The 22,338-nt window shown below is 44.3% G+C and overlaps 1 protein-coding gene across 2 annotated transcripts in view; it reads right to left on the reverse strand.

Moving 5' to 3' along the window:
• The window catches only part of ARMC2 (armadillo repeat containing 2), a 142,318-nt gene extending 120,623 nt beyond the window's left edge, over positions 1-21,695 (reverse strand). For both annotated transcript variants that reach the window (XM_070417962.1, XM_070417961.1), the window contains exons 1-4: positions 21,524-21,695; positions 15,546-15,806; positions 15,038-15,110; positions 6,198-6,369 (exon numbers count right to left, since the gene is read on the reverse strand). In XM_070417962.1, coding sequence (XP_070274063.1) covers positions 6,198-6,369; positions 15,038-15,110; positions 15,546-15,763 — 463 coding nt within the window. In that variant the 5' untranslated portion in view covers positions 15,764-15,806; positions 21,524-21,695. The remainder of the gene's footprint in view (positions 1-6,197; positions 6,370-15,037; positions 15,111-15,545; positions 15,807-21,523) is intronic.
• Between the last annotated feature and the right edge of the window lie 643 nt (positions 21,696-22,338).

The following is a 22,338-nucleotide window of genomic DNA, read 5'->3' on the forward strand; positions in this document are numbered from 1 at the left end:
GGAACAGCAGGCAGGGAGTGTGTGAGGGAAGAAGAGGAGGAGAGGTGGTCAGAGGGGCCGGGCTGGGTCGTGGAGGCTGGCAGATCATTTCCAGGTGATGAACGGAGGGGTGTGCTGAAGCCCTCCCAGGCTTTCTGAAGGGACTAAGGTAGAGTTGCAAAAAGATGTCAGCTTCTGAACCAAAACACCTGCCTTGTTTATGACTGCAGAGCCTGACACTTAAAATACAACACGGCTTCTTTATCAGCAACTGACATGAGGGACAGCTTATCCATGCTGCTCTACTCTACTCTAGTCTGTGATAAAATATGTTTTCAAAGCGGAAGGGGGAATGAGCTTCATATAGAAAAATACTGTTTTGCAAGCTTTTCCAAAGCAACTCAAGGTTTCCTTTTCTGCACTTGAACCAACAAACCAATGAAAACCGACAACAAAACCACCTAGTCTACGCCTCCGACCAAGCTCCTTGCATCCACACACTGAATTGTAAAGCCGAAGGAAACCTGAGGGATGGGCTAGGCTCACCTTCAGTTTTCAGATGAGAAAATTGCGAACCCAAAAGGTTAAGTGACTAGTGTGAGGTCACAGGGGAAGTACAGGGGGAGCAGGACCGTACAGTGGGAAGAGAGCAGGCTTTGCATTTCAGCAGACGTGGGCTCAAGCACAGGCTGTGTGACGAGCAGGCCACTCAACCTTTCCCTCACCTTCCTCCGTGGTCCCCACTTCGTGGGGACGTGGTGAGAATTACATGACATGACCTAGTGACTTATCACACTAAAACCTAGACGTCAGTGTCGTTACTATTCATGGAACTCCAGAGTCCTGGCTGCTGGCCCAGGGCTCTCCGCACAGTGCGGCTCCCTTAGAGGTCTTTACTACTGAGTTACAAGGCACACATTCTGTTTCGATCACAAAGAATCTTTAGCCCGTGCCTATATCTTAGCACTTGTTTCTTTCATCCATCCACCCTTTGAATATTTATTCAGCACCCACGCCAGAGGGCCAGGTGCTGGTGGTCCAGTGTGAACGAGAAGTCCCAGCCGCCATGGGCTACTGTCCTAGAGGGGGAAACCCACCCGCCCGAGAGGTGAAGGAGCTGCAGCCCCTTTATCTTCACAATCTACTAGGGCAGTGGTTCTCAACCTTCTGGCCCTTTAAGTACAGTTCCTCATGTTGTGACCCAAGCATAAAATTATTTTCGTTGCTACTTCATAACTGTAATGTTTTACTGTTATGAATCGTAATGTAAATATCTGATATGCAGGATGGTCTTAGGCGACCCCTGTTGAAAGAGTCGTTTGACCGCCAAAGGGGTCGCGACCCACAGGCTGAGAACCGCTGTACTAGGGGGAGCTGGCTGCTACCACCACAGTGCAGGCTGCCTGGGGCTCACTCCTGCTCCCGATGGAGCGCCGACCGCCATTCAGCTGGGCACGGTGGCGATGCTCCGCGTCTCCCTGGCCAATCTCTGCAGCCCGCTGTACTAACTTCGTATGGGCCGGCATTACCATGCAGGAGCGGTTCCAGCTCACAGACACTTCTACCGCCTGCTGTATACCAGATCCTGTTTTAGTCTCTCTGGCTACAATGAGAGAAAAACCTCTTCACCTCTGAAGTTGCTCAGTCTAGTAGGGGAGACAGAGAAGCAGACCTGGGTAAAGAGAGACATGCCGTACAGACAAGTGCAGTGGTCTGAGCCAGGTAAGGGTGACAGAGAGAATGGGGGAGTCCTGAGAGGTTGGGAGTTGGTCGGGGAAAGGTTCAGAGAGGAGGTGGAGCCTGCGAAGCATTTTCAAGGGTTAACAGGAGGCAAAAAGGAGTTCTGAGAAGGAGGAACAAAAGCTTCGAGCCCCAGCCAGCCGCATGCGTGTACAAACTGGATAGTCGAGTAGGGCCCTGCTGAGAAGGGCCCTGTACTGGCTTAATGTTTGCTGTTGCCATCTTGAAATTCTGAATAATTTTTTAACAAAGAGCTCCGCATTCTCATTTCGCACTAGGTCAGTGATGACGAATCTTTTGAGCTTGGCGTGTCAGCATTTTGAAAAACCCTAACTTAACTCTGGTGCCGTGTCACATATAGAAATTTTTTGATATCTGCAACCATAGTAAAACAAAGACTTATATTTTTGATATTTATTTTATATATTTAAATGCCATTTAACAAAGAAAAATCAACCAAAAAAATGAGTTCCCGTGTCACCTCTGACACGCGTGTCGTAGGTTCGCCATCACTGCACTAGGTCCCACAAATTATTCATCAGGTCCTGCATGAGGCTCGGAACAACAGGATGGGTGGGTGTGGGGAAATGCAAGGAATTCCACATTGTTGGTGCATAGACTGTGGGGTGGGCTAGGCCAGGGAGGGTTGAGAGAAAGCTGGGGCCAGATCACAACAGGGCTGTACATGCAAGGAGTGGGGGCTTCATCCCCCAGACCAGGAGTCAGCAAACTACCCCCAATCTGGCCCACCTCCCATTGTGGTAGAGCCTGCAAGCTAAGAATGGTTTTCATATTTTTAAACGGTTGGGGGTAAAAATCAAAAGAAAAAAACATGTTTTGTAACATGATTATTATATGAAATTCAAATTTCACTGGCCACAAACCAATCTATGGTTGCTTTTCATAAGGGCAGAGCTGAGCAGATGTACAGACTGCATGACCTACAAGGTCTAAAATATTTACTATTAGGCCCTTCAAAGGAAAAGTTTGCCAACGTCTGTGCTAGGTCAGTGTTTCTCAAACTGTGTTCCCCAAAAGACAGATTCCGTAGCCAAGCCGACTCGTGAAATGCTGGGTGGAATGAAAATTAAACGCTTTCCTTACCAGATGGGCTTTACCGACCCTCTGAACATGCCCGTGTGTATTGCGAGTCTCCGAGGGGGAGAGAACATGAGTGCACCTATTTCAGCACTGAGCCCTTTTTCCAAGGAAAAGCTATTAACATTTTGCTAGAAGTTCCCTAGAACTCAGTTTGGCAAACACTCCTTTAGGCACAGGGGGCCCTCTGAAGGTTTTTAGCAAGAAGATGATGCAATCTGATTTTTGTTTGCTTCCTGACCTCTGATCCCTGATGGCACACACAGAACATGATTTTTGTGGGCCGGTGAGATAAAGGGAGACGGCCCACAGCCATGTCTGGGTGGGAGCTTGGCTTCCCCAGGCTGTGCTGGCTGCTCCAAGGGCCAAGCAACCTTGTGTTGACCCACTTGCAGCCCCCGCAGAGGATGAGGTGGAGCAAGACAGGAGGGCCGAAGACCAGGACAAGGCCGGAGGTGATCAGGGCAGTGAGGCAGAGGTGGGACAGGAGAGCAGACCCAAGCAGTATTTAGAAGGAAGCCCAGGAGGGGCTGGTGATGGCAAAGATGACTGGGAAGGGTGAGAGCAGCGGTTCTCAACCTGTGGGTCGCGACCCCTTTAGGGGTCGAACGACCCTTTCCCAGGGGTCACCTAAGACCATCGGAAAACACATATATAATTACATATTGTTCTGTGATTAATCACTATGCTTTAATTATGTTCAGTTTGTAACAATGAAAATACATCCTGCATATCAGATATTTACATTACGATTCATAACAGTAGCAACATTACAGTTATGAAGTAGCAATGAAAATAATTTTATGGTTGGGGGTCACCACAACATGAGGAACTGTATTAAAGGGTCGCGGCATTAGGAAGGTTGAGAACCACTGGGTGAGAGGGTGCAGACGGCACTGACGTCCCTGTCCGGCTTGGATAACCGGGGAGATGTCAGCAACACTGCCCTCTCCAGCCAGAAACCGTGCCTGGAGCACAGAGCAATTAAACTGCTGGCCCAAGAAGACGGGCACACACATCTCTTCCCCTTTCATTTCCGTAAATTGGAAATTCCCAGCCTGTCACCACACCCCGAGCCCCGCCCATGGCAGTGTCAGCTGCAAAGGACCTCACACCAAAGGGAGGGACGCCACTCCGTCTCCGTGCACACGGTTCCATTTACGATCACCCCCTAGAGGGTCCCTTCTCTACACAACAGAGACTGAAACCAGCCCAGGGAGCCGCGGATGACAGTGGCAGCAAGGCTAGAGCGCATCAGCGTTTTTGTTGACGGGGCAATGTGCGCTTTTAAAGGGACAATGCCTTCTAGCTGCCATAGCTTCCTGAGTGCTGACACAGACCCAGGGGATGGTGGAAATGGTGAGGTGGGGCCGCTGCAAACAGGTGGATAAGAGAACCGCAGCAAAGACATGCTTTGGGGCAGCTTGGAGGCGCGAGGATGGCCTCGGTGCTGGGACAGGGTACCTGCCGCCCACGGCACCTTCTGGGCACAACTGGGGTGCTGTGGCCAAGGGCCAGGGGGGCCAGGAGGGGAGGAGCTAAGCCATGAGGGAAGCACAGAAGACGAGGTGGTGGGTGACACATCCACCTGTTCAGGCACCTTCACAAAGCCGTGAGTGGCTCGGTAAGCAGCAGGGTTCTCAGGGTGAGCTTCCAAGAGTTAGAAGCGTTAAACGTGGCTGCGGCATTCGCGTTCAAAGCCACCCAATGAACGGCCATTTAGTAGCTCTTACACCAGCTCTGCCATCCTGTTCACAAGAAGTGACCCTGCTCCTCTCTGAGTCTGCCTTCACCCCCAACCTCGATCCCATCCCTCTCACCCTGTCAAGGGCTTTGCTCCGGCAGCTACCACTCCCTTCTGATGAACTGGTCTGCTAGGGCCCAGTGTGGAGCCTGTGAAAGTTGCTCAGGTGACTAATGTGCCCCGACACTGAGAAACACAAGGCGGATGGTGTGTCTCCCTTGCTCAGACCCTGCCCTGGCTTTTCCCTGCGAGCAGCTTAGAGCCGGGCCATTCCCCCAGCCTGGCCTGCGTGGCCTTTGGCCTCAGTTCCCAAATCCATAGCGGGACAACTCTCCTGCACTACACATCACCGAGTGACACACACACACACACACACACACACACGCACACACACACACCCTGCACTGCCTGTCTTTTCTCTCCTTGATGCCACCTCTTCAGCTATGTCAGGGATCTCTGGAGACCCCAGGAACCAGACAGGAACATGAGCTGAGGGGCTGGGCGACATGGGGAACAGCAGATCACATCCGGGGCTAACAGGGTGGGCACACCCAGCTCCAGTCATTCTCTTGGGGGCTGCACAGAAAGGGGGCCCGGAGTGGCTGGACTGTTAGATTTTTCACAAGAAGTCATACATCTGGACTCTCCCATGAGCTCTGCGTTTAGGTGTTGCTGACTACAAGCAAAGGCTTGTATGTGAAACCAGGAGGCGCCTCAGTGCGGCTCGCAGCCTTCGGCGTCCATCCTCAGTCCCTCTCTGTGTGGCCGCTGCCAGCCCTCCACCAAGCCTTAAACTGGAGGAGGGCCAGTCCGCCGGCCCCGGGCAAAGTGGTTTCCCGACTTTTCTGACCATAGAGAGTAATAATAAATGTATAACATGCTTGAATATGAATGTACTACATAGCAAATTTACAACATGGCCCTGAACACACAGGTATGCGGCTGGAAAAGTCTCTCGAAGCTGCAATCATTCCCCTTATTGTCTGCAGTGCACCCTGACATTTCCTGTTACATGCTGGTCTGCTTCATTTTTTTTTAATGCTTGGAGTGATCCACTAAATTGATTGTCACCCACTGCTGTTCCTTGGTTTGTAAACTCTGAGCATGCCCCAGGCAGGGAATGATGCCAACTGGTGGGGCCACGCCTTAGAATGCCCCTCTGTCCCCAGATTTAGATACCGGCCAGCAGTTCTGCGACAGCAGGAAAAGCACCATTCAACTTTTGCTTCTATTTTCCCATGGGATCGGAGGGGTACTGCCAAAGACCCAAGCTCAGTGGACATTATATGAGTCTTAAAAATGCCTAATGAAATGAACAATTTCTTAAACTCTAATTTTAAAATCATGTATCCAATCTTGATAAACCCGTTCATTAGAAAATACTTGTCCTCCTATCCTTTTTCTACCAAGTAACAGTTTTTTGAAAACTACGATATTTAGGTATTCTTTATAAACATCCAGAAAAATATGTGAACAATATTTCTTACCCAGCTTTTGCATAATATTAACTAAGTCCTAGCTAATGTAAAAAAAAAAAATCACATGGGGTTTGAAAATACGATATAAAAATAGCTTTTGCGTGCAAATTCGAGAGACATGCCCGCCCCCAGGTGTAAAGGCGGTCCCTTGGCCTTACGCTCGGCGGGAGGCAGCGTCCTGTCCGGCAGAAGGGCCCCCTGGGAGGCCGCCCGGAACAAGCGCGCCCGGGCGCTGCTTATCCTTCGCATCTTCACGGGGTCCACCGGGGGCTTCGGGAAGGAAAGGCCGGGGTCCCCTTCTGTGGTGGGAGATGCCGGGGCTTTCGGTTTCTGGAAAGAGAATGTTTAAACGACTGGCGTGAGTTTCTGTGTCTCATACCAGACTGGCACCTGGGGCTGGCCCTGCCGCTCCCGCTGAGCACAGGCAGGGCTTTCTGCCTGGCTGGTCCCCGCCCCGGGCTCCACGTCTCATGGGCCCTCTTACTCAATATGTTATATAGATAACTCTTGTTCATTGTCTTTGTCAAATATATTGTATTGATTACACTACCATCCTGCTTAGTGTTTTTAAACAACAACAACAGTTTATCCATGCTAGCAGACAGCTATCTGTATGAGAGACTTAAACATTTGGGAGTATATTCAACATGCGTTGCAAATTTATGTATTCAATTCAGTTCAGAAAACATGTATTGGGCACCTATATGGGTCAAAAACTATGTGGAATATAAATACGACCATTACACATTTTGGACTCCACAAAAGTACTTTTTAATGATATAAGAAATTTTTTAAAAAATATGTTTTTACTTATTTCAGAGAGAGGAAAGGAGAGGGAGAGAGAGACTCATTGACTGTCTGCCTCCTCCAGGTCCCCTACTGGGGATCGAATCCGCAACCCAGGCATGTGTCTGACTGGGTGTGTGAATTGAACCATGACCTCCTGGTTCACACGTCGATGCTCAACCACTGAGCCACACTGGCCAGGCAATGCTATAAAATTTTAGAAACTAATTTAAAGTCACAAAACATAAGAGCAAGAAGTTGTCTTGGACTTATGACATAAACATGTCTCATTTTCCATATCACTAGAATTCTCTGCTGATATCCTTAGAAAAGAAACATTACTGGCAAAATTCCAATTCCTTAAAGACTTTTAAAAATACCAGCACCAGGCACTGTGCTGCCCAGCACATTCTCAGATCTAAGCTCCAGCTGGCAGTGGCCTCTGACTCAGGGCCAGAACCTCATAGAAGCCTAAACTCCCACTTTCAGTGTTGCTGGTGGTCAGTCCTTCCTCCCTCCAATGTTAGCAGAATTACCTGTCTGTGAAAGAGCAATCTTATGGCAGCAGTGCTTTTGGGGTCTCTAACCAAAAAGAATCAAGTTCAAGTTCCTCAAGTCACTTACATAAATATGAGAAATAAGTGACTCTCAATCCCACAGGTTTGTCAATAAATATTTCAAAAATCCAGTGTGAACTTCAAGTCAGATAATTTGGAAAAATGGGTGAAGTCATCTATCATATATGACACATAATTTTAAACACATGTTTTTCTTATATACATTAAGAGAACAAAGGCATCTATACTAGAGTTCTCCCTCCAAGGAGTTACTTATTTCAATAATGATGACATTTTTCAAAATTTTTTTTTCTTTTCCAATTACAGTTGACATTCAATATTTTTTTCATTCAATATTATTTTATATTAGTTTCAGGTGTACTCAAAATATTTGTTCATTTGCACCTGAAATCAGTTCATGAACCACATAAAATATTAGTTATGACTTTAGAGACACATTCTTCTAAACACAGCTAGAAAACTGGTAAATAAAATAATTAGCATAGTATAGAGCAGTGATGGTGAACCTATAACACGCGTGTCAGAGGTGACACACGTGTCAGAGGTGACACGCAAACTCATTTTTTTGGTTGATTTTTCTTTGTTAAATGGCATTTAAATATATAAAATAAATATCAAAAATATAAGTCTTTGTTTTACTATGGTTGCAAATATCAAAAAATTTCTATATGTGACACGGCACCAGAATTAAGTTAGAGTTTTTCAAAATGCTGACACGCCGAGCTCAAAAGGTTCGCCATCACTGGTGTAGAGGAATCAAACTGATCTGGAGTGGAATCCACTCCCTAGCTGTGTGAACTTGGGCTGGCCATTGGCTTCTCTGAACTTGCCCAGCTATCAAACGGAGACAGCAGTCCCCTTCTTGCAGGGACACTGACATAGACAATTCCTGTTATGGAGGCTCCAGACATGCTAGCTCCCTTCCCTATGTGAGTGACTCACTCACTATTTACCGAATTTGGCTCCAAGTTACTTTTAAGTCACAAAGCCAAGGCTCCAGCCTCTGACACAACCTTGCTCGGAAGAAAAATCCTGAATTCAGAGGCATCTGTTCTGAAGGAGACAACACTCATTTGTCTGTATAAATTCTGCTATATTTGTTTGATAGTCACTTTACTTTTTATTCTCCCTAATGTATTGCAAAATATTCATTAGAATGTGACTTAGGCCATGAAACTAAGACTAACAAAAAAAGCGAAAAGCATATAAAACAGGAAAGTTACGTGCTTTAGGTATTATTATGGAAGATAAGATACATTAGGGCAATCTCAATATTGAATGTAGATACGAAGTTTTCTTATCTCAAAATGTCTGTACTCTGCAGGTACCTTGAATATAAAGCAAAGACCAAGAAGTCTGCCAAATAATAATAATGCAGATAAATAAATGTTTGTTTTTGTTTTTGACAAATGCCATAACTGTTCTAAAAATTTTGGACACTAAATAAAAGATCTTATAAAGGGAAAAATATTTTTGCAAAGCTAAGTTTTACCCAAAGGACAATAGCTGAATTACCTCTGATGGCAAGATAAAGCCCCTTCCCCGCTCCCTGGTAGAACGTGGGATTTTCCTAGCACAACACTAGTCAGTGTTGGCATAATGACAAATGACTTCCAGTTTACTGTTGACCTTTACTAAATCATTTATTTCATTTAAACACACACCTCACTGGTCTACTTAAAATACAAACTGATACATGTAAAGCATTTTTAAATTCGTCAGGGAAAACGACTAAAGAAACCATCAATTTCTATCATGTGAGGTTCTACAAAATGGTCTTCCACGTTGCAGAGCAAAATGGTGTTATAGAGCTAAACAGTAAAAATGTTTTCATACACAATTCATGGCATTTTAGAATTCAAAGGTTTCAAGTAAGTTTCAGTCTTCACTGGAGAACCTTCCTCCCCCATGTTGTGAACATGAGTATAATCAGAGACACTGGAAAGTCAGAATTCAAGATTTCTTCTGGTGGATAAAACTGCTCCAGTCCATTGAATACTGAGAGGCTACTTTCACAGAACCACCTAATGAAAGAAGACAAAATTCCTAGAACATCTAAGGCAGTGATGGCGAACCTTTTGAGCTCGGCGTGTCAGCATTTTGAAAAACCTTAACTTAACTCTGGTGCCGTGTCACATATAGAAACTTTTTGATATTTGCAACCATAGTAAAACAAAGACTTATATTTTTGATATTTATTTTATATATTTAAATGCCATTTAACAAAGAAAAATCAACTGAAAAAATGAGTTCGTGTGTCACCTCTGACATGCGTGTCATAGGTTCGCCATCACTGATAAGGGAACTGGCTGGCTTGGCTCTCCTCCTAGCACTTGGGCCTTGACTGATTTCTGACCTGGATCCTTGGGATCACCAGTTGGGAACATGGGGTATCCCCTGTTCTACATAAAGTCTGGGAATGGGAGTCTATGACATCTCACCCCAGAAAGTTGCTATGATTTAACTTGTAAAACAGCAGCATGCGCGCGCGCGCACACACACACACACACACACCTCTTGGAAGTTAGAAAGCAAATATTAAAAATTCCCCCAAGCCCATGACGTCTGCATGTGGCAATCGGACATGATTTCTATTACCATGATTTCCTCTCGCAGGTACCCTGGGCTCTTCTGTCTCTCCCAGCAGGTGACTCATGGAGGTAATGCTACCACTCCTTCCAGACACAGTGAAAGACATTGTTTTGTCTTAGTCTGCTTTTTCTCACCCTGAATCTCCTCTAACCTCAAGGTATGGGCTTCTTAGTCCCCATCTTTTAAAAATATATTATATTTTGTTTTACTCACCAAATACTTGGAGCTTGGTTCCTATCTATATATATAAAAGCCTAAACGACCATTAAGACCTAATGACAGGAACAACCAGTCGACCAGTCGCTATGATGCACACTGATCACTGGAGGGCAGACGCTCAACACAGAAGCTCCCCCCTGGTGGTCAGTGCACTCCCACAGCCAACCTCCAGTGGCCCCTCCCCCCAGCTGGCCAACCTCCTATCTCCCCCCACCCCCCAGCCAGCCAGCCCCAATGGGCCCCGATCACTGGCCAGGCTGAGGGTCCCCACCCGTGCACAAATTTGTGCACTGGGCCTCTAGTAAAATATACAAATTATGGCTCAAACTAACATGTTCTGTGAGCAGTGAGGTCAGCAGACCATGGGGAGGCAGTGTCTGAAAGACTGGCAATGGTCTGTTTTCTTTGAGTGCTGCTTACCGAGTGTGCTGAGCTTGTGTACATTTATCAAGCTGCACCCTTTGGATCTGTGTCTTTTCTGTATGTCAATAAAAAGTTTAATAAAAATACCTGGAACTTAAATAACAAGGCTTTGTAAGGTTGGGAGACACCAGGAGAATTCTGTTTTGACAGTGATAGTGAAGAAAGACACAATTCCCTATTTGTTCACATGGTCCCATGCCTTTTCCTACTTTCTACAATCAAAGCATGAGAGCAGCTGCCCCTGCATCTATAAATCTGAATACCAGCTAACCAGAGCTGCAGGATGAAACCAGGAATAGCTGCCACCACACAACAGCCTGGTCTCAGAGCTGTTGGGGAAGGTCGGGGCTGCTAAGAAGGGACAAAGGTGTGCCTAGGCATTCCGACAGCGCAGGTCGATGTAAATGTTAAGGGAAGACTACGTTGCAAGGCTTTCCCCTGTCTTAAAAGGTCACTCGTGCTAATGGGAACCCTGGTGAACCAGTCAGACCAGCCAGTCAAGGCCTCAGTGGCCAGGACCAGGAGCATTCGTTTTCCCATCACTCTCTAAAGCCCAGGTCATTTCAGAGTGCAGTCAGCCTGCAGACAAACAGGGGGAGAAACAGAGAGAAGGAGGGTACACATGCAAGCGCAGAGTTGAGCTGTGTTAAATGTAGGAGCTGGAAAGAGTTGCTTTCTAGATCTCTCTTTCCTGTTTGAGTGCTGGCTGAGGAATTATTAAACAAGCCCGAGAAAGTGTCCTAAAGCCAAATAGTGTGAAATTCAATTGGTTAGGACTTTATAAATTCTTTGGGCAAGTTTATCCTCTAACTATTAGATACCCTACCCCCACCTTCCTCCTTTATCCTGTCTTCTCTATCCCCCTCTCCATCCTCCCACTCTAATTTCCCCTTATTCCTCCCTTTGTCAAAGGGCAGGTAGTATGAGGCCCCACTTTCAGAGTTTCTCAACTGGGAGCTCCAAACTTTATTGTTTAAAATGAATTATACTTAAGACCCTTACATAATCCACTATTAACAAAATTATTTCTAACTAAAGGAGTTACGTAACTTAACATGGAGATTTCTTAGCCCATTTTCACTTTGCACCTAGCACCCAACCATTCTACAGGAAAGAAATTTAACTTCAATGACCCTAAACAGAGGCAATGCCAACATTATCTCTGTCTGACACTCAACCCCACAGTCTCAGAATGGTACCAGTTTGACAAGGACCAGGTTTGGTCTAGAAATACAAATTTTTATGGAAGAGTGGGGGAAGGGATGGAGTGAATCCTAAAAAAACTACAGCAATATTAAAAACGATTGATAGGAGTCAAATGACAGAATTATAGAATAGAGAGCCATTCTACAACCAGGTAGACCCATTGGACTGCCCAGGTGAGGTCCTCTTACTGTAGTTGGCTCAAAACCCAGTAGTACCCAAGGTTGTAGGTGCAAGAAGCCATATGTCAATAGTGACTGGCAAAATATTTATTGCATATCGGTTCACACATACTATTTTGGAATCTTACTTTCATCATCTGCAATATAAGAACAAATATAATCTTCTTCACAAAGGCATTTTGATGAGTACTTTAAGACTATGTGATACATTTTGAGACAATTGGTAATTTGGACATGGACTATACATTAAATTATATTACTGAGTAATGTTAATTTTCTGAGACACAATGATAGCACTGTGGTTATATAGGAGACTATCCTTGTTCATAAGAGATGCACACAAATTTTTATGGGTAAAGTCTTACAATGTCTGAAACTTACTTTCAAACAGTCCACCAAAAACAAACACACACACATGCACACACATATACAGTGACAAAAACTGAGAAGCAGCTTGAGTGACACTCCAATTCCATAAAAGTCTGAGGAGTTGGTGTCGCTGGTACTTGCAGTAGCAGGGGCAGAGGGAGGGGGACCTAAAATCAGAAGGATTGGCTGCAGGTCTGTGCAACTCTTTCCCAGCTCTACATAATCAGGCTACAGCCCAGGAGTAGATGGGCGGTTTGTTCTCTCAAGACGGTAAAACAGCAGCTCTGAATCAGGCTACTCGGGCACAGTTGATGGCCAGGGTACTTTGTGTAAGCATAGATATTAATGGAACATTTAAACACTGAATGTCAGGCATTCCTACCTTCTTCTTCTACCTGATTCCTGGAAGTTAGAACCAACCTTTGTCCTCCAAGCAAGAGCCTAGAAGACACTTCTACAGAAAATTAACTAGCCCTCAAGGAAAGCGCTAAAGATACTGCCATTGGGAGTTTCATAAACAACACAGCCCAGCCAGATCCCTCCCCTCTAAATGTAGGTGTGGGGCCCAGCCGGTGTGGCTCAGTGGTTGAGTGTCGACCTATGAACCAAGAGGTCACGGTTTGATTCCCAGTCAGGGCACATGCCTGGGTTGCAGGGTCGATCCCCAGTGTGGGGCGTGCAGAAGGCAGCTGATCAATGATTCTCTCCATCATTTATGTTTCTATCTCTCCCTCGCCCTTCCTCTCTCTGAAATCAATAAAAATATGTTTTAAAAATAATAAATGTGGGTGTGGGTAGGTATAACCTATGTGTTGACCAACCCATTCTACATGCTTCCACTCTCAAATAAAGGCAGCCAAGCAAGCAGAAAATGCATCAAGACACAGAGAAAAGACCATGTGAAGACATGGGGGGAAAGACAGCCATTCACAAGTCAGCAAAAAGTCCTTAGAAGTAACCGACGCAGCTGCCACCTTGACATCAGACTTCTAATCTTCAGAACTGTGAGAAAATAAATTTCTGTTGTTTAAGCCACACACACACACACACACACACACGCACGCAACAGAAATTTTAAAGGGAGAAGAAAACAACTGAAAAATCAAAACTATCATTAATATACGCAGTTGAGAAGCTACAACTATGAAACAAGAACTGAACGCTATGTATTTTTTAAATGATAATTTAAAGGGGGGGGGAAGCTTTTGGAAAATTAAAAATATGATAGCAGAAATGAAAAGAACTCAATAAAATGACTAGAAGATAACATCTTTTCTAAAAAAAGATGAGAAACAGAAAAGAGGAAATAAGAAAATTAAAGTGCCAATCCAGAGGATCCCACATCCAAACAATGAATTCCAGAAAGAGTAAACAGAACATAAAAGAGGGGAAGACATATCAAAATAGTTCAAGGGCATTTCCCAGAGCTGATTCCTCATTGAAGTGCCCAGCAGGATGGATAAAAATGGACTAAAGCAAAGGCCCATTATCATAAAATTTCAGAACACTGGGAACAAAGAGAAATCCTACATACTTCCAGAGAGAGAGAGAAAAAAAACCCCAGCAACTGAGGTCTCAAATAATTCCCTTCCCATACACCCCTTCTCAGGAAGTTATTGGAGGGAGTGCTCCACCAAATCGACAGTGAATCAAGAAAGAGGACGACTTTGGATACAGGAAACAGGACCTCCAGCTTAAGAGGGAGAAGCCAGCTGTGCTCCAAATGCCCAGGGCAAGTGGTCCAGGACGGAGGGTGGATAATTCTCCAAGGAGATGAATCAACAGAATACCTAATGTGCCTGAATATATGAAGGAGATTTAAAGCACTGGGGAAGAGTTTGGGGTTGAAATAGTAATAATACAAAACTAAACTAAAAAAAAAAAAAAAAAAAGCAAGGCAATTATTAATCCCAGGGAAAACAAAAAATGGTGCAGGGAAGAAGAAGTGATCATCATCAATCATTCCTAGTTCAAGGCTCCTCTGTAAACAGGGTTAATATAATCAGAGGAAAGGGCTCTAGCCAAAATTACGCTATATCTACACTGGGAGTAGCAGTGGGGACAGAAAGGGTGAATGTGTTGTGGGGAGGTGTGGGAGGATAGACAAGAGTTAAGACTTCATCTTCCTTAATGGGAAGTCATTAGATAATTTCTCGAGCTCCTAAGTCAGAGAGCAGCAAGACCCTGTGCTACTTAGAAATTTGGATGAAAAACAAAACAAAGAAAACAAAACAAGAAAATGTGCCAAAAGAGCTTCAAGTGAGAGCCACTGGGGAGGGGAGAATGAAGACGAAGGGGACAGGAGACTGCTGGAGTTGTTTTGGTAGCAAATATTTGACTCTTTAAGTCCATGTTTTTATTTTTATATAACTATTACAAATAAAATGATATATGTGCATAAGTTTTTTGAATTAAAAAATACCGTGAAACATTTGGTTTACCAGGTTACTCTATTCCTAAAATTTCTTATTATTAAACTGTAGATAAATAAAAATGTTTTATTAGATACTAACCATTATATTTGAAAAAGTATAAAAGAATTTGTTTTCATATTAAATTATTAGTGCATTAGGTCTATGTACTAATACTCTACCAAGTATTTTTGACCAATTCCATTTCACAGCTCTTGTGATATGGAATACTCACAAGCTCTAGCGGGCTGAGACGTGCACTGGAAATGGGCCTGGAATCAGATGACTCAAAATTGGATGCATGGAGGCTAGCACAGGAGATGGAACAGAAATATTAGTTTGTGAAGAATCATTTCTTTTATTTCTAGTTTATATTAGTTAACTCTAGCCCCAAACTAAAGCATTCAATGCAAAAGTCTTGAGATATTTTAACAAATCATAGTACTTAAAACATTTTATTCATAAGTCTTTTCATTGCGTTGAGGAGAATTAAAAATACTGAATAATGAAAAGAAATGCAGATGATGATTTTTAAAAGCTTAGTTCATATTGCTTTATAAAACAGACACGACAGCCACTATTAACATTGCAAGCCAACTTCTTGGACCCAAGGCCTAAAATTATCTTTGAGAATCCTGAACAGATACAAGAGATATAATTGGTATAATTCGCAGAAGTCAGAGGGAACCTGTCATCTCGTGGCTTACATATCTGGGTGTACAGGAAAGAGAAATGTCATATACCTGAAGCAGGAAGGGGGTCTATTTTCTGGTGTCCTTGAAGAGGCAGGTCCAAATAGTTTTCTTTGGTCTTCCTGTGGCGTGAATGGTCTTTGGGTCCCAACTGTTCTTAATGCATTTCGTGCTTCACTTATGATTTCTGCGCTGGTCTTCTGCTTGGCCACTAAAGATCGATAAAACGGATCCCGCTTCTCTAACTTTTGATCATTTGGAGACAGCATCTTTCCTTTTGAAGTAAAACCTTCTTCAGGGAGACACCACACCCTACAAATACACAGCACAACATGTCAGCTATTTTCATCCAGTAGTTTAGAAAGGAGGGCTTAAACCCATCCATAGATGTTTAAATCATCCCTCTATATTAAACGTGAAAAATGATACATACATTTAAATAAAAAATGTACCAGGTAGTTACAGTTAGAAGATCAGGATGGGAGAAGAGCTATCAAAGATATAGGTTTATAGACACAGTTTTGCCCACGGGAATATATGTGATTGAGGAAAGGGATATGCCGGGAAGAGACCCAGAATGAAAGCTAAGCCTGGAGAGAAAGCGGACAAGCCATGAAAGAAGATGGACTAAAAAGAGAAAATGAGCCTGGCCAGCATGGCTCAGTGGTGGAGCGTCGACCTCTGAACCAGGAGGTCATGGTTTGATTCCCTGTCGGGGCACACACCCGGGTTGCCGGCTCAATCCCCAGTAGGGAGAGAGCAGGAGGAAGCCGATCAGTGATTCTCTCTCATCATTGATGTTTCAATCTCTCTCCCCCTCTTCCTTCCTCTCTGAAATCAATAAAAATATATATATTTTAAAACAAAGAGAGAAAGCGAAAAAATGATCTATCCTCTACCAGCCCCCCAAAATACTGGAGGGTTCTGTTAAATTTTTAAACTAAATTTTCCTTTTCTTCCCTACTGCTCTCCACACAAAATGCTAGCATTAAGATTAAATTTAGATAGATAGGGTCTATTTCCAAACTATATTTGCTTTTATAAATATAATTTGTAAACTCAGAGAAAGGTTCAACCCCACATTTGTCCATACCTTTGAATGGATTGATCCAAATCACTTTCAGTGTGAGATAGTATTCTAGATTAATAAAAGCCAAATATCAGTTTCAAACTACCTCTTCTCAGGCCACCTAACCTCACTTAAAGAGTTAAAGTCATACACAAAGGCTTTGAGAATGAAGATTCTTCTTTTTTTTGCTTTGTTTAATCCTCACCTGAGGATATTTTCCCATTACTTTTACTTTTTTTTTAAAGAGAAAGTGGAAGGGAAAAAGGGAGGGAAGGAGAGAGAGAGAAAGAAAGAGAGAGAGGGAATCAGCGATGTAAGAGAGAGACATCAATTGGTTGCCTCCTGCACACTCCCCAACAGAGACCAGGGGTTGACCCTGCAACCAGTACATGCCCTTGACCAGGAATCGAACCTGAGACCCTTCAGTGTGCAGGATGACTCTCTAATCACTAAACCACACAGGCCAGGGCCAGGGTTGTTTTTTTTTTTTTTTAAATATATTTTATTGGTTTTTTACAGAGAGGAAGGGAGAGAGATAGAGAGCCAGAAACATCGATGAGAGAGAAACATTGATCAGCTGCCTCCTGCACATCTCTTACTGGAGATGTGCCCGCAACCAAGGTACATGCCCTTGACCAGAATCGAACCTGGGACCTTTCAGTCCACAGGCCCATGCTCCATCCACTGAGCCAAACTGGTTTCGGCAAGGTTTGTTTGTTTTTGCAAGGCGCATTACAATAAGAAATTACACCACTTAGTAAGAGAAGCTTCAGTACAATAAACAAGTTTCTTCCAGAATCCAAATCAGGTTTGCGACTCTCTTGGCCCCACATGTCACCAATAAGTCTGGCAACACCCAAAGGTGATCTGACAAACCTAATAAAGATGAAAGGGCTTTGGATAAATAATAATGAACTATCATTCCTGACTAAGGTTCTCCCTGGCTGTACTAGGCTGCACTGAAAACTATACTCTTTCATACAGTAATGAAGCAGAACATTTACTCAAGTCACATTCTAGGAAGTCTGTAAATTATTTGGGCATACAGGAGTTTAGGCTGACCAAATAGCGTTGGAAACAATGCAAGTAATTCTTAAAATTTTTTTGTCTCTAAAATTTTACCACATGCTGAAACCGGTTTGGCTCAGTGGATAGAGCGTCGGCCTGCAGACTGAAAGGTCCCAGGTTCGATTCCGGTCAGGGGCATGTACCTGGGTTGCGGGCACATTCCCAGTGGGAGATGTGCAGGAGGCAGCTGGTCGATGTTTCTCTCTCATCGATGTTTCTAACTCTCTATCTCTCTCCCTTCCTCTCTGTAAAAAATCAATAAAATATATTAAAAAAAAATAAATAAATAAAAAATAAAATAAAATTTTACCACAAATTCTACCACAACTTTCTCACCTTTCTTCTTTCTTCCCTCCTAAATCTCATTTTAACTGTATACTGTGAAGAGCTGTTTTAATAATGTAAGGTCTGTACAGTTAACCAGTTATTATGTTAATATTAATATATTATTAACCAAATCAAACATGAAAATGTTCAATGACAGTGAACTGAGTTAGAAGTAAATTTTGGGGGGGAGGAGGAGATTTTTTCCTTTATTTGTTAAATTAAAAATTCTTATCATAGATGGTTTTTGCCAACTTAAAATAAACCCAATTACTCAGAGTTAAAAAATAACTTGCCTCTTTAAAGTATTTCACAATAATACCACAAAAATTTTAACTTTACGAAAGTTTTCCTGAGAAATGGAACAAATCCATTCAACTAGAACTGATTAACTGTTTCCTATGTGCAAAGCCCTCTGCTTGGATCTCTGGGAACACAGATGGGAATAAATACTATCTTCACTCTCAGGCAAGAAGGACCACTAATGCTAGTTAAACATTTATTTTAATACCAAGCACTATGCTAAGTACTCTTGAGTACATCATCTCATGTAATCCCCACAACACTTCTGTGAGGTGGATATAGTCTTAAGCAATAGAAAAAAAAAAAAAAAAGCTATGACATATGCCCAGAGATGATATTCAAACTACTACCCGCTAGGTGGGGTAGTAGGAGGTGGGGGCATCAGAGGCCTTGGGTTGCAGCTGTTTACACACCACCGTAGAGACATGCCATTATTTTCACAACTGGAGTAGCCTTCTTGGTGGTTAGCAGCTGAGTATCAGCCCTATTTGTATTCAAATGATTTTAATACAAAGTAGAAACTGATGGGGCAATTAAAAAAACAACACACTGTGTGATTACAAAAGAGGAGGGGGCTTCTGATTGGGAGAAGGTGGCAGGTAGGCTTCTTGGAGGAGGTGATGCTTGATCTGGGTTCTGGGATCATGGGCTGATTTTGAGCAAGTGGCACTGGCTGGCATTGGGGCTGGAGCAGAGAAGGAATTTCTAAGTCAGTGAGTAAGCCAAGGCAGAGTGCCAGGAACGTATGGGTGTGTGATGAACGAGGAGCAGCTCTGGAAATTAAGACTGGAGTGGGACCAGACAGGGAACTGAATGGCAGGTCAAGAAATTAATAAAAACTGATGAGAAAATTAAAAGATTTTGAGGTATAATGTGATCCGGCAGGGATTGGCAGGATGGAAAGAAGGGAAAAATTAGAAGGGACAAAATCAGACAGGTCTTTACAACCACCCAGCAAACCTTAGAGGCCCTCATGGAAACGTTCCTCTCCCCCTCCCAGCCTCAGGTAGGTGCCTGTCCTCCACACTCCACAAGGTCCCCAGTTGGTCTCTGTCAGCACACCCTCGCACTGTGCCTACATAACTGGTGTTGTCCCACCAGACTCAGCCCCAGCTCTGCGTGCGAGGCACAGCTGAAGGTCAACAATTGCATATAATTGCTGGATTCCATTTTCAAAATGTGTTTTTATTCATCTTTAGAGAGAAAGGAAGGGAGAGGGGGAGAGAGAGGGAAACATTGATGAGAGAGAGAAACATCGATCAGCTGCCTCCTGACACGCACTCTGACCAGGGACTGGGCCTGCAACTTGGGCATGTGCCCTGATCGGGAATCAAACTGGCAACCAAACTGGTAACCTTTTGGTGCACAGGATGATGCTCAACCAACTGAGCCACACCAGCCAGGACTGGACTCCATTTTCAAATACAGACCTGAGCTAGGAAATACCCAGACGGAGGCTGCCTGGCTTCCTTAATTGGAGACATCTGTTACAGTAGATTAGAAAAGCATATTGGACTTCATTTCAAATGGCATCTGATTCTTGGTGCCATGTGGTCATATGAGAACAATTGTAACTTTGAGTCACTGGGCATGAAGAAAGACTTGATAAATGTTGTGATCAGTGGATGAGGTATTGAAAGTCCTAAATACAGGAGTGAAGGTGAAATAGAGGTAACAAGAGAAATGAGAACTAGTGAGGAGCACCAAGAGCAGAACATCCAACAGGATTTGGCATCTAAGGAGACAAGAAAGGGCAGAGGTGATACCGGGTATGCAACCTAGGGAGTAGGAGGGCAAGGGGACCTTTTAAAAGAAAACAGGAGAGTAGACTCTGAAGGGGAAGAAGAAAGCAGCTAAGTTCTGTCTTGCATCGCTGTCCTGAGTTTATGGTGTCCACAGAACCACTAGAAGATGAATACCATCAGTGGTAGGAAATTTGAAACTGGAGACGGTTTTAAACAAAGTATTTCTTATTGGTTGGTACAAAAGTTTCGAGTCATTACTTATAAGTTTATACCTAATGATGAAGACCTGCCTTCACCTTTGTGCTAACAGACACCTGAATCAGAGCCTTCTTGCTAAATGCAATACTGCAACTATCAAGATGCTTGCAACGGGGGAAAGATTGGCCATTTCCATACTATTTTCCCTGCAAATCAAATCATCAGGACCTTTACCTGATTCTGAATTACCTTTGTGTTAATATGAGCATCCAAAGAGGCAGTGGCTCAGGGCTCAGATGCTGGAGTAAGGGTTCAAATACTCTGACAATTTGCAGCTATATCACCTAGGGCAGGGATTCCAACATTTCTAAGCCTCAGTTTCCTCATCTGTAAAATATGTGTAGTAATAGTAATAGCCTCATAGAATTATTTTGATAATTAAGTGACATCACTCACGTAAAGCACTTTAGCATGGTGCCCTCAGAAAACACTTACTACTGTCCAAATGCCATGCGGTAAAAAATACAGCAAGAATGTCTCCCTGAATAAAAACAACACATTGCAAAAGAAAAGGAATGACATTTGTTCAGAGTTTTCATATATTTTTATAAAATTTAAGTTTAAATAAGGGGTGTTTTCCTCTATGAACAGAGTCTTTGTTAAATACTTTATTTAATGTCAACTATGCTAAATCAACAACTAATCAGAACATAATAAATTCACAAAACGGGATACAAATAAGAGTGGTACTTGCTTTTCTACCAAGTAAAGTAATTCCAAATCAGGGTGAGATGGAAGACCTGCTGTGATACTGGTGGGAATGAATGATGGAAGGCATGATGTGAACATTTTAATGTATATTGTTACACCTACACTTACTTATTTATCGAGGCTCTGTCTGTTGCATAGAAGAGGCCAGGTACAGTTTGTGTGACCTTAACTGGGTCCCTGTCTGCAAAGCCCTTTAGTCTACCCTACTCTGGTTCAGCAAATATTAATGAGTGTCTATGAAGTACGTACCGCGCACTCGGCTAATGCTCAGTGTATAGATATAAAGACAGCGAGGCCCAACCCAGCGAGTAGGCACCGCACTCTCAGGGCCTCTCTTCCCGCCCCACCCTCCATCTGGGAACAGAAAGGAGGACAGCAGGAGGGGGTTCCCGGTGAACCCGCGGAGCCTCACCTCTCGCGCGGAGAGCGGCTCCCCTCACCCCCACAATGCCCCCTCCTCCACTGGTCCAGGCGGGGCAGCATCTTCAGCCTGCGCGTCTGCCCCACCGGCCGGCCAACGTCTCCATGGCAACCGTACACAAACTACCTACCCGGGGCGCCTGCTGCCGAGCCAGGTCACTGCTGGGCAATCCCGAAGAGCGGGCCAGGGAAGGAGTTGGGAGTGGGCGCGGCAAAGGGGGGCTTCTGGCCGGACCCCAGCACCTGCGATTAGCGCGGGAGGCAGTAACAGCTGCGGGGCTTCAGTTCATCTTCCAGTTTTCCCCGAGGCGGCGCAGCGGTGATGGAGAAGGCGGGACGGGCGGGGCGGGGCGGGGCCAAACCGGGCGAGTGGAGTCGGGGAGAGGCCAGGGGTGGCCAGGAGGTCCCCTCCCAGTAACGCTCGCACAGAAATGCGGAGGCGTGGGAGGAGCCTGGGTCAGGGCTGCAGGCCGGGAGGGCGAGGATCCCTTGATAAGAGAGAGTAAGGGTTCCGCGTGGACGAACCCGGCGGGAAAGCGTCTACTTTTACAACTTACGGAACCACCTGTGTTGAGCCCGGATGAGATTTCAGCGCCTCTATAAATAACAAGTAGGACTGCCGCCTGCGGAGTGTTTAGGGGTTAGAGGATTTACTCTTTCAGATTGCGGCACTGTATTATGTCGAACGAGTGGCTTAACCTCTCCATCTGTAAATGGAGGGGAATAGTAGGACCTAGCCAGGTCCTGTGGTGGTGAAGACTGAGTGAGAAAATCGATTTAAAACGTTATGCAGTGAACGAAATGTTAAACGTGGCAATGAACGAAATGTTAAACTGTTGCTATGATTGAGCCCGTGCATTTGGATAGCACTTCAGAGATTACAAGGGATATTAACACTGAATATTATCTTTTTGAGCTTCCCTGCCACTCTGCGCTAGGCAGCTTG

This window comes from Myotis yumanensis, unplaced genomic scaffold (assembly GCF_028538775.1).
Source record: "Myotis yumanensis isolate MYYU_CA2020_CCGP unplaced genomic scaffold, mMyoYum1.0.hap1 SCAF_6, whole genome shotgun sequence".
Taxonomy (NCBI): Eukaryota; Metazoa; Chordata; class Mammalia; order Chiroptera; family Vespertilionidae; genus Myotis; species Myotis yumanensis.